The 19018-nt window shown below is 43.1% G+C and overlaps 1 protein-coding gene across 1 annotated transcript in view; it reads right to left on the bottom strand.

The window, feature by feature from the left end:
* il-1ra (interleukin-1 receptor antagonist) overlaps positions 1–19018 on the bottom strand; it is a 26547-nt gene extending 7529 nt beyond the window's left edge. The window contains 7 exon segments of the mRNA NM_001124396.2: positions 741–880; positions 1116–1253; positions 4066–4283; positions 5307–5458; positions 14245–14341; positions 18498–18619; positions 18842–19018. Of these exon segments, the coding sequence (NP_001117868.2) occupies positions 741–880; positions 1116–1253; positions 4066–4283; positions 5307–5458; positions 14245–14341; positions 18498–18619; positions 18842–18853 (879 nt within the window). The 5' untranslated portion in view covers positions 18854–19018.

Below are 19018 nucleotides of genomic sequence, written 5' to 3'. Positions count from 1 at the left end.
CCAATGTATATTAGAGGGCCTTGAACCACCTGACCCCAATGTATATTAGAAGGCCTTGAACCACCTAACCCCAATGTCTATTAGAGGGCCTTGAACCACCTGACCCCAATGTATATTAGAGGGCCTTGAACCACCTGACCCCAATGTATATTAGAAGGCCTTGAACCACCTAACCCCGCTTTTGACACCTTGTTGAGTCCATGCCCCGACAAATTGAGGCTGTTCTGAGGGAAAAAGGGGGGACTGGGGGTGCAACTCAGTATTAGAAAGGTGTTCCTAATGTTTGGTGTAGTCAGGGTATAGTCAGGGTGTAGTCAGGGTATAGTCAGGGTATAGTCAGGGTATAGTCAGGGTATAGTCAGGGTGTAGTCAGGGTGTAGTCAGGGTGAAGTCAGGGTGAAGTCAGGGTGAAGTCAGGGTGAAGTCAGGGTATAGGCAGGGTATAGGCAGGGTATAGGCAGGGTATAGGCAGGGTATAGGCAGGGTATAGGCAGGGTATAGGCAGGGTATAGTCAGTGTATAGTCAGTGTATGCTGTGACCTTGTGAGGAGTTATTTGTGTATCTGTAAAAAATATCCTCTCTTTAGGGAAGTAGTATTGAGAGTCTGTTGTACTGTTTTGCTGCCCTGCAATAAATACAGTATGAGAACCCAACTTGATACTCTCCTTTTGTAGTTTGGTTTGTCAGGGCCTTGCTAACATTAGTCTTAGCAGCAGAAAGCAGAAGGGTATGTGCTCACCCCAACACAGAGAGAGACTCGCTCTCCGTCCTTAACACACTTGAGGAAACAGTTAGAGCTGGTGAAGTTGAGCACCACAGGGACCCCCCGAAACTCTCCATCCACACAGTCAGACTTGTAGTGATAGATGGTGATCTTCTCTAGAATAAATCAATCAATAAACAAAAATCAGTAATCAGTTATTACCATAGTAACAAAAAACATTGGGATAAAGTTAGCGTTCGCAGTCTGTAGTCCAGACTGTCCATCATCAAGTTAATATTTGTACACTAATTACCATTGCAACGTTTCATAAACAGTTTTATAATTGTTATTATGATAAAAGAATAAGAAAATCGACGACATAATACAAAAACACAATATTTTATAACAAACCTGGAGTTGCTGACAAACTAGGAATACTCCACATCTTACGTGTGAGTCTACGCCGAAGGTACATGCGGCATAAATAGTTTTCAATAAAGAGGTTGTCCAACTGTTGTACTTTTTCCAAGTTGCCCATTCCTCGTGACACTGAACACAAAGAGAGAGAAACAAAACACACAAAACGGTCATCAGAAAATACAATGAAGAAGATGAGGAAGCACACCTCAACAAGCTCTTCGTTTGGATGACGTCATTGTTTGGGACCCATGGCAGAGCATTGGCGAAGCAGCACAATGAAATAATCCCATGGTGCTGAGAGTGGAGGAGATGTGGACGGGATCCAGTCTAGTTTATAACTATGTGGAGGAGATGTGGAAAAGATCCAGTCTAGTTTATAACTATGAGGAGGAGATGTGGACGGGATCCAGTCTAGTTTATAACTATGAGGAGGAGATGTGGAAGGAATCCAGTCTAGTTTATAACTATGTGGAGGAGATGTGGAAAGGATCCAGTCTAGTTTATAACTATGTGGAGGAGATGTGGACGGGATCCAGTCTAGTTTATAACTATGTGGAGGAGATGTGGACGGGATCCAGTCTAGTTTATAACTATGTGGAGGAGATGTGGACGGGATCCAGTCTAGTTTATAACTATGTGGAGGAGATGTGGAAGGGATCCAGTCTAGTTTATAACTATGTGGAGGAGATGTGGAAGGGATCCAGTCTAGTTTATAACTATGTGGAGGAGATGTGGAAGGGATCCAGTCTAGTTTATAACTATGTGGAGGAGATGTGGACGGGATCCAGTCTAGTTTATAACTATGTGGAGGAGATGTGGACGGGATCCAGTCTAGTTTATAACTATGTGGAGGAGATGTGGAAGGGATCCAGTCTAGTTTATAACTATGAGGGGGAGATGTGGAAGGGATCCAGTCTAGTTTATAACTATGTGGAGGAGATGTGGAAGGGATCCAGTCTAGTTTATAACTATGTGGAGGAGATGTGGAAGGGATCCAGTCTAGTTTATAACTATGTGGAGGAGATGTGGAAGGGATCCAGTCTAGTTTATAACTATGTGGAGGAGATGTGGAAGGGATCCAGTCTAGTTTATAACTATGTGGAGGAGATGTGGAAGGGATCCAGTCTAGTTTATAACTATGTGGAGGAGTGGAAGGGATCCAGTCTAGTTTATAACTATGTGGAAGGGATCCAGTCTAGTTTATAACTATGTGGAGGAGATGTGGAAGGGAACCAGTCTAGTTTATAACTATGTGGAGGAGATGTGGACGGGATCCAGTCTAGTTTATAACTATGTGGAGGAGATGTGGAAGGAAACCAGTCTAGTTTATAACTATGTGGAGGAGATGTGGACGGGATCCAGTCTAGTTTATAACTATGTGGAGGAGATGTGGAAGGGATCCAGTCTAGTTTATAGCTATGTGGAGGAGATGTGGAAGGGATCCAGTCTAGTTTATAACAATGTGGAGGAGATGTGGAAGGGATCCAGTCTAGTTTATAACTATGTGGAGGAGATGTGGAAGGGATCCAGTCTAGTTTATAACTATGTGGAGGAGATGTGGAAGGGATCCAGTCTAGTTTATAACTATGTGGAGGAGATGTGGAAGGGATCCAGTCTAGTTTATAACTATGTGGAGGAGATGTGGACGGGATCCAGTCTAGTTTATAACTATGTGGAGGAGATGTGGACGGGATCCAGTCTAGTTTATAACTATGTGGAGGAGATGTGGAAGGGATCCAGTCTAGTTTATAACTATGTGGAGGAGATGTGGACGGGATCCAGTCTAGTTTATAACTATGTGGAGGAGATGTGGAAAGGATCCAGTCTAGTTTATAACTATGTGGAGGAGATGTGGACGGGATCCAGTCTAGTTTATAACTATGTGGAGGAGTGGAAGGGATCCAGTCTAGTTTATAACTATGTGGAGGAGTGGAAGGGATCCAGTCTAGTTTATAACTATGTGGAGGAGTGGAAGGGATCCAGTCTAGTTTATAACTATGTGGAGGAGTGGAAGGGATCCAGTCTAGTTTATAAATACGTGGACATGGTGATTGTGATATGGTATTCATGACCAGGGTTTCACTTCTCTGTCGGAAAGGTCATGGGAGCCAGTAATGAGGGAAGTGTATTTTACATTACACAAAATAACCTGTATTTACTCAGAAATTATGTGATTAAATGGTTCATTCACAGTAATAAATATGAAAACAAAATATAGCTTCTATAAGCACCGCTAGCCACGATTTGGAACCAGTTAGAGATAAATACATTGTAATTATACTGTAATAAAATATAGCTTCTATGAGCACCGCTAGCCACGATTTGGAACCAGTTAGAGATAAATACATTGTAATTATACTGTAATAAAATATAGCTTCTATAAGCACCACTAGCCACGATTTGGAACCAGTTAGAGATAAATACATTGTAATTATACTGTAATAAAATATAGCTTCTACAAGCACCGCTAGCCACGATTTGGAACCAGGTAGAGTTCAGTAAGTACCAGAAAGTATCTGTTGTCACCATACAATGTCTTCTTAAAATGGCAGGCAAAAACCAGTTACAACAGTAGAATAAAATGCTGCAGAAGCACTGGTCGGTTGGCCATACCGATACTGTTAATAAAAGGAACAGCCTACTTACCAACCAGACGCGTTGAATCTTCTGAAGTAAGCACCAGAACATACCCAGGGTACACCCTGGTTAGATGAAAATGAAGGGTGGCCTGCTGTGGTCTAGCTTGTGGTTATATGCTGCCACTCCCCAGTGCTCATGTATTGTGTCTGCCTGGGTACGAAACCATCCCACTATCTATTGAACACAATCTTCTCCTGTCTTTCCTGTCCCCTCTACTCACTGTCCTATCAATTAAAAGTCAAAAATACAAGTGTGCTGGGAACTGCCCCACTGCTTACAAATACATATTATTAAAAGTTACCCAGGGTGACTTTGCTGGACTCTGCGACCATGACAACCTCGTTGAAGTTACAATCCGACTTGCCACAGTTGTGACAAGAGCTCCCGTCACCGCAGCCACGCCCCCTCACCACAGAGATTCTGGTGTTCGTCATGGCAACCAGGAACAGATCGTCAACCTCCCCATCGGCTTTGTTGACATCCTCTTCTGTGAGGTCCTCCATGGGGCGGTAGGAGTCACTTTGTTCAGGGACGATACATGACGTTATACATTTTATATGGAGATTTGTGTGAGGCCAGCGGTCCATTAAAACAGGGTTTCCCCAAACTAGGTCCCGGGGCCCCCTGGGTGAACGCTTTGGTTTTTACCCCAGCACTACACAGCTGATTCAAATAATGAAAGCTTGACGATGAGTTGGGTATTTGAATCAGCTGTGTTATGCTACGGCAGAAACCTAAACGTGCTCGGGGTTTGGGAAACATTAAATTACATTCTACACTAAATATAATATGTGTGTCAACACACGTTCCAGGAATATACAGTGAGCTCTAAAAACATTGGAGTGTGACATATTTTTTGGGGGAATTTGACTCTGTACTCCAGCACTTTGGATTTTAGATGATACAATGACTGTCAGCTTTAATACAGCTAATGTATTATTTACTATTCAATTCTACTGGGCACAAAATCATCTAAAAAAACTACCAAAACAAACAGCAAATGCATCCAACAAATTTGTAGAGTCACAAGTTTCATGTAAATCATTACGTGCCAGGAATATGGGACCACATACTTAAATATGTATTAAAGTAGTAAAAAGTTAAGTACATTTGTCCCAATACTTTTGGTCCCCTAAAATGTGGGGACTATGTACAAAAAACAGTTAATGGATGATTGACTGACTGATTGAGTGATACTGACTGATTGAGTGATACTGACTGACTGATACTGACTGAATGATACTGACTGACTGATTGAGTGATACTGACTGACTGACTGATTGATTGAGTGACTGACTGACTGACTGAGTGATACTGACTGACTGATTGACTGATACTGACTGACTGATTGACTGATACTGACTGACTGACTGATACTGACTGACTGACTGATACTGACTGACTGACTGATACTGACTGACTGACTGACTGACTGATTGAGTGATACTGACTGACTGATACTGACTGACTGACTGACTGACTGACTGATACTGACTGACTGACTGATTGAGTGATACTGACTGACTGACTGACTGAGCCCACCTCTCCAGGTCGTCCAGGTCATCCTCTCGTCTCATCTCCAGGCTGAAGCGGAGTATGGTGTTCTCCTTGGAGACCGGGTGGAGAGCCCTGGCCTCAGCCCCCTCCTCTGGGCATCTCTCTGGTGGAGGAGCCCTGCTGGCTTGGTGGACAGTCTAGAGAGATGGGAAGATAACAGACAATCTGAATAACAACACTGATGTCCTTCCTCTTCCTCCCTGGAGAGGTGAAGAAACCTGTGCACCATAAACAACGGCATCACCGCTGTCAATTTAAGGGACTTCATTAACATGGGAAACATATGTTGACATTGCCAAAGCAAGTGAAATAGATACAATTAAAATAAACAATAAAACATTTACATCACACTCACAATAGTTCCAAAAGTATAAAGACATTTAAAAAGTCATGATGTCTAGATTTACAGTGTTGTAATGTTATGCAAATAGGTCAAGTACAAAAGGGAAATAAATAAGCATAAATATGGGTTGTATTTACAATGGTGTTTGTTCTTCACTGGTTGCCCTTTTCTTGTGGCAACAGGTCACACATCTTGCTGCTGTGATGTCACACTGTGGTATTTCACCCAGTAGATGTGGGAGTTTATCAACATTGGGTTTGATTTCAAAAATCTTTATGGTTCTGTACAATCTGAGGGTGTCTCTAATATGGTCATACATTTGGCAGGAGGTTAGGAAGTGCAGCTCAGTTTTCACCTCATTTTGTGGGCAGTGTGCACATAGCCTGTCTTCTCTTGAGAGCCAGGTCTGCCTACGGCGGCCTTTCTCAATAGCAAGGCTATGTTAACGGAGTCTGCACAAAGCTTTCCTTAAGTTTGGGTCAGTCACAGTGGTCAGGTATTCTGCCACTGTGTACTCTCCGTTTTGGGCCAAATAGCATTCTAGTTTGCCCAGTTTTTTTGTTAATTATTTCCAATGTGTCAAGTAATTATCTTTTTGTTGTCTGATGATTTGGTTGGGTCTAATTGTGTTGCTGTCCTGGGGCTCTGTGGGGTGGGTTTGTGAACAGAGCCCCAGGACCAGCTTGCTTAGGGGACTCTTCTCTCTGTAGTGGTTTGCTTAGGGGACTCTTCTCCAGGTTCTTCTCTCTGTAGTTGTTTGCTTTGTATCCTTTTCATTGCTTTTTTCTGAATTTTGATCATTAGCGGGTATCAGCCAAATTCTGCTCTGCATGCATTATTTGGTGTTTTATGTTGTACACTGAGGATAGTTTTGCAGAATTAAGCATGCAGAGTCTGAATTTGGTGCTTGTCCCATTTTGTGAATTCTTGGTTGGTGAGCGGACCTCCCAAACATAAAAGGTAATGGGTTCTATGACTGATTCAAGTATTTTTAGCCAAATCCTAATTGGTATGTTGAATTTTATGTTCCCTTTGATGGCACACGTTCCTCGCCTCGTCTCTCAGATCGTTCACAGCTTTGTGGAAGTGACCTGTGGTCCCGATGTTTAGGCCGAGGTATGTATAGTTTCCTGTGTGCTCTAGGGCAACAGATGGAATTTGTATTTGTGGTCCTGGCGACTGGACCTTTTTTGGAACACCATTATTTTTTGTCTTACTGAGATTTACTGTCAGGGCCCAGGTCTGACAGAATTCCCCTGTCGCTCGCTCTCTCTCTCTCTCTGACTAATATTCAGATTAATGGGTTCAAACGGTGACTCAAAACATCAATCAATGTTAGTCACTTCTGGTAAATATCTTATTCATGAGGTTGCACCTCAGTCATGCAATTGTTATGAAAATGATCACGCCGCCCTCTATCATCAGCCCTCTATCATCAGCCCTCTACCATCAGCCCTCTACCATCAGCCCTCTACCATCAGCCCTCTACCATCAGCCCTCTACCATCAGCGTTTTCCTTCTAAATTGGGCTACAATGAAAATGATGTCATGGGTAAAATGTATTGGTTGCAGGTTTTTGGGCTACTTTTAAAATGCCTATGTAGGCTACTGTAGCCTACCATTTTATACAAGAAATATGTTGAAATGACAATATGACTGGAGTCATTGCAAATCAAGTAGTTTTTTTTACATTTATGGATAGCCAGGGGTTATCTCCAACATTCAGACATAATTTAGAAACAAAGCACGTGTGTTTAGTGAGTCCACCAGATCAGAGGCATTAGGGATGACCAGGGATGTTCTCTTGATAAATGCGTGAATTAGACACTTTCTGTCCTTAAAGCATTCAAAAATGTAAAGAGTACTTTTGTCAGGGAAAATATATGGTGTAAAAGTACCTACTTTTTTTATTTTAGGAATGTAGTAAAGTAAAAGTTGTCAAAAATATAAATAGTAAAGTACAGATACCCTAAAAAACAAAGTAATACTGAAGTATTCTTACACCACTGGATTTAATAAATAGGCTATATTATAACTTCAGTTTATTGTTGTTATACAATTATGAATGGCCATGTTTAGATAATGAAGTTGGATGTTATCAATTGTGATCATGGTCACAGTGCTAACTCAATTGTGATCATGGTCACAGTGCTAACTCAATTGTGATCATGGTCACAGTGCTAACTCAATTGTGATCATGGTCACAGTGCTAACTCAATTGTGATCATGGTCACAGTGCTAACTCAATTGTGATCATGGTCACAGTGCTAACTCAATTGTGATCATGGTCACAGTGCTAACTCAATTGTGATCATGGTCACAGTGCTAACTCAATTGTGATCATGGTCACAGTGCTAACTCAATTGTGATCATGGTCACAGTGCTAACTCAATTACCAATCAGCTGTTTGTTGTTATTGATTATATTGAAAGTAAATCAGTCAGATTAGACTACAGGTAAATAAATAAAAACACTGGCTGTTGTTGACAAGCATAGGTCTATCGTTCACATTTGGTTCAGTGATTGAAATTACGACCCCATCCTCAGTAGCCTATTCGGCAACTGAAGCACTTATTACCTTGAAAATCGCCTCGATATTCATGTTGAATGAATTAGTCTGTCAATTCGAACTAAGCAAGCTGCTAAATCGTTCATGTTACATCTTGCCTAGGCTACTGTAGGTTATCTGAAATGAGATGTAGGCCTATAAGCTACCTGCATCCAGCTACCCAAACCATGACGAAGTTGAATTACAATCATAAACCTGGATTTTAGTCATTAGGCCTAGCCTACGCTGATTGAAATGACAAGTCAATCTCGCAAAGTGGCCATTTATAATGGTTTGTAGTCTTAACATCTGGCACATTTTCCAGAAAATAGCCCTACATTCGTTTTTTAAGTTTAATAAGGGCAAATTATCTTTTCTCTCACAAAATATAAGATGAACGTTTTACATGCTCCTAACCAACTGAGCTATTTTGTTCGTTTGTTTGCGTTGTTTGTTACTTGTTTTTTTTACTTATTTTGTACATAATGTTACCGTCTCTTACGACCAAAAATATCTTCTGGACATCAGAACAGCGATTACTCACCTCGAACTGGAAGAAGCTTTTTCCTTTAACAAGTCCAACGAGATGGATATACTGCTTTCCCGGGAACAGGCCCAAATCCCCGTTATTTGCGTGAAGAAACGATGGGGGAAAAGAAGGTGCTGAGAATCCGTAGACCGAGCGAGTAAACTCCCACTGTTATCTGTTCTACTTACTGACATGCAATCATTGGAAAATAAAATTAATGACCTACGATTACGTTTATCCTACCAACGGGACATTAAAAATGGTAATATCTTATGTTTCACCGAGTCGTGGCTGAATGACGACACGGACAATATAGAGCTGGTGGGATTTTCCATGCACCGGCAGAACAGAGAAGAAGCTATGTCTGGTAAGAGAAGGGGTGGGGGTGTGTGTCTTTTTTGTCAATAACAGCTGGTGCGCGATGTCTAAAATATTAAAGTCGTCTTGAGGTATTGCTCGCCTGAGGTAGAGTACCTTATGATAAGCTGTAGACCACACTATCTACCAAGAGAATTCTCATCTATATTGTTTGTAGCCATCTATTTATCACCACAGACCGATGCTGGCACTAAGACCGCACTCAACCGACTCTATAAGGCCATAAGCAAACAAGGAAATGCTCATACAGAAGCGGCGCTCCTAGTGGCCGGGGACTTTAATGCAGGTAAACTTAAATCAGTTGGACCAATTTTTTTACCAGCATGTCACATGTACAACCAGAGGGGGGAATAAAATACATTTAAAAAAAAAAACTCTAGCCCAACTTTACTCCACACAGAGATGCATACAAAGCTCTCCCCCGCCCTCCATTTGGCAAATCTGACCATAATTCTATCCTCCTGATTCCTGCTTTACAAACAAAAACTAAAGCAGGAAGTACCGGTGACTCGCTCAATACAGAAGTGTTCCAGGATTCATCCATTGGCGTTGAGGAGTCATCGGCTTCATCAATAAGTGTATCGACGACGTTGTCCCCACAGTGACTGTGCATACATACCCCAACCAGAAGCCATGGATTACAGGCAACGTCGGCATCGAGCTAAAGGCTAGAGCTGCCGCTTTCAAGGAGCGGGACACTAATCTGGACGCTTATAAGAAATTCCACTGTGCTCTCAGACGAACCATCAAACAAGTAAAGCATATATACAAGATTAACTTTGAGTGTAGGGGGCAGTATTTCAGTTTTTTGGCAAAAAAAAAAACATACCCATTTGAAACTGCCTATTTCTCAGGCCCAGAAACTAGAATATGCATATAATTGTCAGATTAGGATAGAAAACACTCTAAAAAGTTTCCAAAACTGTCAAAATATTGTCTGAGTATAACAGAACTGATATTGCAGGCGAAAACCTGAGGAAAATCCAACAAGAAAGGTGCTGTTTTTCCTGAAAGCTCTCTGTTCCATTGGATGCCTTGCCTCCATTTAAAGGGATATCAACCAGATTCCTTTTCCTATGGCTTCCTCAAGCTGTGAACAGTCTTTAGATATAGTTTCAGGCTTTTATTTAGAAAAATTAGCGAGAAAGAACCCATCGCGTCAGTGGATGGCTGGGTGCCAGCAGAGTTTTTCATGCGCAACAGCCATTTTCTCTCTTTCGCCTATGGAAGAAGCTACATTCCGGTTGACATATTATCGATTATATATTGTAAAAACAACCTGAGGATTGATTATAAAAAACATTTGACATCTTTCTACGCACTTTACAGATACTACTACAAAGGGAAACCCAGACGAGAGCTGCCCAGTGACATGAGCCTACCAGACGAGCTTAATGCCTTTTATGCTCGCTTCGAGGTAAGCAACACTGAAGTAGGCACGAGAGCACCAGCTGTTCTGGATGACTGTGCGATAACGCTCTCGGTAGCCGATGTGAGCAATACCTTTAAACAGGTCAACATTCACAAAGCTGCGGGACAGATGGATTACAAGGACGTGTACTCAAAGCATGCATGGCCCAACTGGCAAGTGTCTTCACTGAGATTTTCAAACTCTCCCTGACAGAGTCTGTCATACCTACATGTTTCAAGCAGACCACCATAGTCCCTGTGCCAAAGGGAGTGAAGGTAACCTGCCTAAATGATTACCGCCCTGTAGCACTCACATCAGAAGCCATGAAGTGCTTTGAAACGCTGGTCATGGCTCACATCAATAGCATCCACCCAGATACCCTAGACCCACTCCAATTCACATATCGCCACTCCAATTCACATACCGCCCCAACAGATCCACAGATGACGCAATCTCAATCAACACTGCTCTTTCCCACCTGGACAAAAGGAACACATGTGAGAATGCTGCTCATTGAGTACAGCTCAGCATTCAACACCATAGTGCCCACGAAGCTCATCACTAAGCTAAGGACTAAACACCTCCCTCTGTAACTGGATCCTGGACTTCCTGATGGGCTGCCCCCAGGTGGTGAGGGTAGGCAACAACACATCTGCCACACTGATCCTCAACACTGGGGCCCCTCAGGGGTGTGTACTTAGTCCCCCCCTGTACTCCCTGTTCACCCACGTCTGCATGGCCAAACACGACATCAACACCATCATTAAGTTCGCTGACGACACAACAGTGGTAGGCCTGATCACCAACAACGATAAGGGAGCCTATAGGGAGGAGGTCAGAGAACTGGCAGTGTGGTGCCAGGACAACAACCTCTCCCTCAATGTGAGCAAGACAAAGAAGCTGATCGTGGACTACAGGAAAAGGAGGGCCGAACAGGCCCCCATTAACATTGACGGGGCTGTAGTGGAGAGGTTCAAGAGTTCAAGTTCCTTGGTGTCCATATCACCAACGAACTATCATGGTCCAAACACACCAAGACAGTCATGAAGAGGGCACGACAAAACCTTTTCCCCCTCAGGAGACTGAAAAGATTTGGGTCCCCAGATCCTCAAAAAGTTCTACAGCCGCACCTTCGAGAGCATCCTGACCAGTTGCATCACCGCCTGGTATGGCAACTGCTCGGCATCTGACCGTAAGGCGCTACAGGTTCGCTAACTACTTCTCAGATAGAGTTCAGTGTGTCAAATTGGAGGGCCTGTTGTCCGGACCTCTGGCAGTCTCTATGGGGGTGCCACAGGGTTCAATTCTCAGGCCGACTCTTTTCTCTGTATATATCAAGGATGTCGCTCTTGCTGCGGGTGATTCTTCGATCCACCTCTACACAGACGACACCATTCTGTATACATCTGGCCCTTCTTTGGACACTTAACAAACGAGCTTCAATGCCATACAACACTCCTTCCGTGGCCTCAAGCTGCTCTTAAATACTAGTAAAACGAAATGCATGCTCTTCAACCAATCGCGGCTCGCACCTCCGACTAGCATCACTACTCTGGACGGTTCTGACTTAGAATATGTGGACAACTATAAATACCTAGGTGTCTGGCTAGACTGTAAACTCTCCTTCCAGACTCACATTAAGCATCTCCAATCCAAAATTGGACATGCTTAATCTAGAATCGTCTTCCTATTTCGCAACAAAGCCTCGCTTCACTCATGCTGCCAAACATACTCTCGTAAAACTGACTATCCTACCAATCCCAGACTTCGATGTCATTTACAAAATAGCCTCCGACACTCTACTCAGCAAATTGGATGCAGTCTATCACAGTGCCATCCGTTTTGTCACCAAAACCTCATATACTACCCACCCCTGCGATTTGTTGGCTGGTCCTCGCTACATATTCGTCGCCAAACCCACTGGCTCCAAGTCATCTATAAATCTTTGCTAGGTAAAGCTCCGCCTTATCTCAACTCACTGGTCACCATAGCAACACCCAACCGTCACACGTGCTCCAGCAGGTATATTTCACTGGCCATCCCCAAAGCCAACACCTCTTTTGGCCGCCTTTCCTTCATGTTCGCTGCTGCCAATGACTGGAACTAATTACAAAAATAAAAATCACTGAAGTTGGAGACATATCTTCCTCACTAACTTTAAGTGTCAGCTGTCAGAGCAGCTTACCAATCGCTGCAGCTGTACACAGCCCATCTGTAAATAGCCCATCCAACCAACTACCTACCTCATCCCCATATTTGTTTTTCTGCTCTTTTGCACACCAGTATTTCAACTTGTACATATCACTCCAGTGTAAGTTGCTAAATTGTAATTACTTCGCCACTTCGCCTATTTATTGCCTTACCTCCTTACTTCATTTGCACACAGTGTACACAGATTTTTCTATTGTGTTATTGACTGTACGTTTGTTTATTCCATGTGTAACTGTGTTGTTTTTGTCGCACTGCTTTGCTTTATCTTGGCCAGGTCGCAGTTGTAAATGAGAACTTGTTCTAAACTGGCCTACCTGGTTAAATACAATTTTTAATTAAATACAAAGCTGGTGCGTATGGCCCAACACGTCACTGGGGCCAAGCTTCCTGCCATCCAGGACCTATATACCAGGCAGTGTCAGAAGAAAGCCCATAAAATTGTAGGAGACTCCAGTCACCCAAGTTATAGACTGTTTTCTCTGCTACCGTACAGCAAGCGATACCGGAGCGCCAAGTCTAGGACCAAAAGGCTCCTCAACAGCTTCTACCCCCGAGCAATAAGACGGCTGATAGATTTTCTTCTTCTTGAACTACACTGGTTAAGGGCTTGTAAGTAAGAATTTCACAGTAAAGTCTACACTGTTGGTTAAGGGCTTGTAAGTAAGAATTACACGGTAAAGTCTACACTTGTTGTATTCGGCGCATGTGACAAATAAAATTAGATTTGATATTCAAATTCCTTAGCTAGTCATATTAGTTCAATAATTAGTATTTGATGGAAAACAGAATTTTGTTTCTTAAGTCTTTAGAAGTTAAGTCGATATTCACTCGATAACGTTAATGAAAAAATGGTTTATTTGCTAATTGTGCCAACTCCTTTCTTGCTGCGAAAAAAACTAACAATTGTTAGTGTTTAGGGCCTTGTGGGTGGGTTTTGAGTAATCAATTTCTGCCAGACCTGGCAACCCTGACCGGCGGCGTAATAGTGGTGCCCTAAAGTCGTGATAAGCCCAGTCATTCTGGACGGAGGGTACGGCTGTTTAGTCTAAATTAGACTATAGTGCCTGGAAATAAGATGACATTGCTAAACGAGTCAAATTTTTTGTAAGAAACAACTTTTCCAGCATTATCATGTCGTCAAATTTACTTTAGACAGATGGCAATGTTGTCATTAGCTAGCAAAGTTCGTCAAAAAATAGCTAGCAATGCTAACGGCAGCTACCTCAATTTTAGCTAACGTTATACTGCATCTAAAGTCAATCTGGCGACATCAAAATGAGGACAAAAGGTTTTGCTACTAATTATTTGCATCCTTTTGAATGGCATTGTATTTCTAAGCCACTGTAACGCACTTTTGATGAAATCTTAAATCAGTGCTCATTGACAATACATTTTAGTAGAATGCTCAGTGGGGCATTAGTTCAAAACAATATTGTGATGAAACACGCAACCCATGAAGAGAGTGGAGTGATATAAGAACTCTCCTCCAGCTATATCACTCACCAACATGGGGTTTCCTTCCGTCAGAATCTTGGCGAAGGCCTCTGGGGATAGATCCTGTAGGTCCACTCCATTGATCGTCAGGAGCTTGTCTCCTTCACTGAGGAACAACAACACCACCACATACCTGTTTTATATATATTTGTATATATTTATTATGTTTTTTCATTGCAACTGCCAACCACAGGAGGACTCTCAATGAGTGTAAACTGCCTGCTGCCGCTCTGCTAATCATCAGATGGGGGAAGGACAGGAGGTGGAGGGCCCACGTGGGCAACTGTGGGTGCCCTGCCTTGATTGGGTAACTTATTAATAAAATAATTAAAATAAACTGCACAATCAATACATGTGACTGGTCAATATGTCGGTATGACATTTTTGTATTCTTATAATTAAAAAAATATTTTTTTTATCCAACCACCAGAGCCCGATCTCAATGTTAAAAATACACCAGAGATTTAGCGATGAAAATCGATAGATTATTATTTATTTTTTAAACTGTGAATTAAGTTTTATCACAAGCACATACAGGTGTCTGCCAAAATAAAGGAAACACCAACATAAAATGTCTTGAAGGGTGTTGTGCCACCACGAGCTGCCAGAACAGCTTCAATGTGCCTTGGAATAGATTCTACAAGTGGACCTAAACCACGTCAGGAAATTGCACCTGACGCCATAACATGTCATTTGTAGCAAACTATAGGCTACAGATTGTTGCTTGTGGCCATAGACATACAATCCATAGAAGGATTTTATAACCTCTTACCCTGGCAATTTAAACTCATGGGTACACTAGCAATGGATGCCAGTCCTGACTGAAATGGGAACTGCCATCTATGGATTATATTTCTATGTTTGGTTCCGGATGTCGGTTTGCCCTTTTTGCACATTTCAAAATACAATATTGCGGGAAAAACAAAAACGTACAGTTTGGAAAGCAAATGTAAAGAGAAGTGCTGAAAAGAGAAGACTCATCTCTCTGTAGAACCAATAGAACAACACCCAACGTGTAGCTCATCTTGAGACAGGCTTTCTGTAGAACCAATAGAACAACACCCAACGTGTAGCTCATCTCGAGACAGGCTTTCTGTAGAACCAATAGAACAACACCCAACGTGTAGCTCATCTCGAGACAGGCTTTCTGTAGAACCAATAGAACAACACCCAACGTGTAGCTCATCTCGAGACAGGCTTTCTGTAGAACCAATAGAACAACACCCAACGTGTAGCTCATCTCGAGACAGGCTTTCTGTAGAACCAATAGAACAACACCCAACATGTAGCTCATCTCGAGACAGGCTTTCTGTAGAACCAGTAGAACAACACCCAACGTGTAGCTCATCTCGAGACAGGCTTTCTGTAGAACCAGTAGAACAACACCCAACGTGTAGCTCATCTCGAGACAGGCTTTCTGTAGAACCAATAGAACAACACCCAACGTGTAGCTCATCTCGAGACAGGCTTTCTGTAGAACCAATAGAACAACACCCAACGTGTAGCTCATCTCGAGACAGGCTTTCTGTAGAACCAATAGAACAACACCCAACGTGTAGCTCATCTCGAGACAGGCTTTCTGTAGAACCAATAGAACAACACCCAACGTGTAGCTCATCTCGAGACAGGCTTTCTGTAGAACCAGTAGAACAACACCCAACGTGTAGCTCATCTCGAGACAGGCTTTCTGTAGAACCAATAGAACAACACCCAACGTGTAGCTCATCTCGAGACAGGCTTTCTGTAGAACCAATAGAACAACACCCAACGTGTAGCTCATCTCGAGACAGGCTTTCTGTAGAACCAATAGAACAACACCCAACGTGTAGCTCATCTCGAGACAGGCTTTCTGTAGAACCAATAGAACAACACCCAACGTGTAGCTCATCTCGAGACAGGCTTTCTGTAGAACCAGTAGAACAACACCCAACGTGTAGCTCATCTCGAGACAGGCTTTCTGTAGAACCAATAGAACAACACCCAACGTGTAGCTCATCTCGAGACAGGCTTTCTGTAGAACCAATAGAACAACACCCAACGTGTAGCTCATCTTGAGACAGGCTTTCTGTAGAACCAATAGAACAACACCCAACGTGTAGCTCATCTTGAGACAGGCGTTTGCTACGACGGGCACATCGGTCATCACAGTGAGTAGCCTATGGCTTCATCTTCATCATTAGGAAAGTCAGTGTGCCACTGGAAATTGTATTTAGCAGCCTACTGTAGCCTATGATATATATATATATATATATATATACTGTACATTGCCTCCAAATATTGTACAATCTGTGTGTCGCTTCATTGGCTGGGGCTATTGTTTGCTTGAATTCATGACCAGATTGATCTCAGTTTGTCAGTGTCAGAGTAGCCGGTCATTTCGGTCATTTGTGTGGTATTAAAAAAGATTCAGCTAATGTCTTCTGGCATTTAAATTATGTAGATTTGCATGATATACATTTTTAAAAAGGCAGATTTTTTTAAAGGGGATCTCAATTAAAAAAAAAACAAAGCCCTGGGGCCTATGATTTCTTAATATGGCCCTGCACAGACCCCGTGGTTCAATCTACACAGACCTCGTGGTTCAATCTACACAGACCTCGTGGTTCAATCTACACAGACCTCGTGGTTCAATCTACACAGACCCCGTGGTTCAATCTACACAGACCTCGTGGTTCAATCTACACAGACCCCGTGGTTCAATCTACACAGACCTCGTGGTTCAATCTACACAGACCTCGTGGTTCAATCTACACAGACCTCGTGGTTCAATCTACACAGACCCTGTGGTTCAATCTACACAGACCCCGTGGTTCAATCTACACAGACCCCGTGGTTCAATCTACACAGACCCCGTGGTTTAATCTACACAGACCCCGTGGTTCAATCTACACAGACCCCGTGGTTCAATCTACACAGACCCCGTGGTTCAATCTACACAGACCCCGTGGTTCAATCTACACAGACCCCATGGTTCAATCTACACAGACCCCGTGGTTCAATCTACACAGACCCCGTGGTTCAATCTACACAGACCCCGTGGTTCAATCTACACAGACCCAGTGGTTCAATCTACACAGACCCTGTGGTTCAATCTACACAGACCCCGTGGTTCAATCTACACAGACCCCGTGGTTCAATCTACACAGACCCCGTGGTTCAATCTACACAGACCCCGTGGTTCAATCTACACAGACCCCGTGGTTCAATCTACACAGACCCCGTGGTTCAATCTACACAGACCCCGTGGTTCAATCTACACAGACCCCGTGGTTCAATCTACACAGACCCCGTGGTTCAATCTACACAGACCCCGTGGTTCAATCTACACAGACCCCGTGGTTCAATCTACACAGACCCAGTGGTTCAATCTACAGAGACCTCGTGGTTCAATCTACACAGACCTCGTGGTTCAATCTACACAGACCCTGTGGTTCAATCTACACAGACCCCGTGGTTCAATCTACACAGACCCCGTGGTTCAATCTACACAGTCCCCGTGGTTCAATCTACACAGACCTCGTGGTTCAATCTACACAGACCTCGTGGTTCAATCTACACAGACCCCGTGGTTCAATCTACACAGACCCCGTGGTTCAATCTACACAGACCCCGTGGTTTAATCTACACAGACCCCGTGGTTTAATCTACACAGACCCCGTGGTTTAATCTACACAGACCCCGTGGTTCAATCTACACAGACCCCGTGGTTTAATCTACACAGACCCTGTGGTTCAATCTACACAGACCCCGTGGTTCAATCTACACAGACCTCGTGGTTCAATCTACACAGACCCCGTGGTTCAATCTACACAGACCCTGTGGTTTAATCTACACAGACCCCGTGGTTCAATCTACACAGACCCCGTGGTTCAATCTACACAGACCCAGTGGTTCAATCTACACAGACCCCGTGGTTTAATCTACACAGACCCCGTGGTTCAATCTACACAGACCCCGTGGTTCAATCTACACAGACCCTGTGGTTTAATCTACACAGACCCCGTGGTTCAATCTACACAGACAAGGAGAAAAACAATACAGCTTTTTATGACATTCAGGGGTGGAATTACCAAATTAAATAACTCTGTGACCTCACCCCTGACATTAGATCAAAAACTATTTCCTTACATCATAAAGGAGTTTTACTATGGGAAGTCCCTCTTGTTTCCCTCATAAATGTCTCAACTCCTCTATCCTTAAAAGGTTTCAACCTACAGTATATTCAAATTCTTCACAGATAAACAGAGGTTATCAGAGGTTACCTGGCGAAGGCTCCTCCTCCTTGTCCTCCTTTCTTGAACTTGAGGATCTTCTCCACTTCATAGTGGTGTTTCCCATCCTCCTCTGTGTGAAGTATAGAGATACCTCCCTTCACAGGTGAATCCTATGGACCGGAATGGAAATCATAGCAACTCACATTACCATACATGGTTGAAAACTAAGCCTTAGCCTCCACGTGACGACTACTACTGTATACATTGTTGAAAAGACCAAAGAGCATATCCCTGATCCCTCACATTTCTACTACCCTACCCTACATTGTTACAATTCAAATAGAAAACTACAACATAAACTGGAAGGGAAGTGATGCAGTCATATCACTTACTGTGATATCCATATCCTTCTCTAGGTCTCCCCACTGGTAGTATGTAGGCAGTCTTCCTACTGGTAGTGTGTAGGCAGTCTTCCTACTGGTAGTGAGTGTTAGCAGTCTTCCTACTGGTAGTGTGTAGGCAGTCTTCTGACTGGTAGTGAGTGTTAGCAGTCTCCCCTCTGGTAGTGT

Source organism: Oncorhynchus mykiss, chromosome 7, assembly GCF_013265735.2.
Source record: "Oncorhynchus mykiss isolate Arlee chromosome 7, USDA_OmykA_1.1, whole genome shotgun sequence".
NCBI classification, from domain to species: Eukaryota; Metazoa; Chordata; class Actinopteri; order Salmoniformes; family Salmonidae; genus Oncorhynchus; species Oncorhynchus mykiss.
This window is presented reverse-complemented; position numbering and strand designations above follow the sequence as displayed.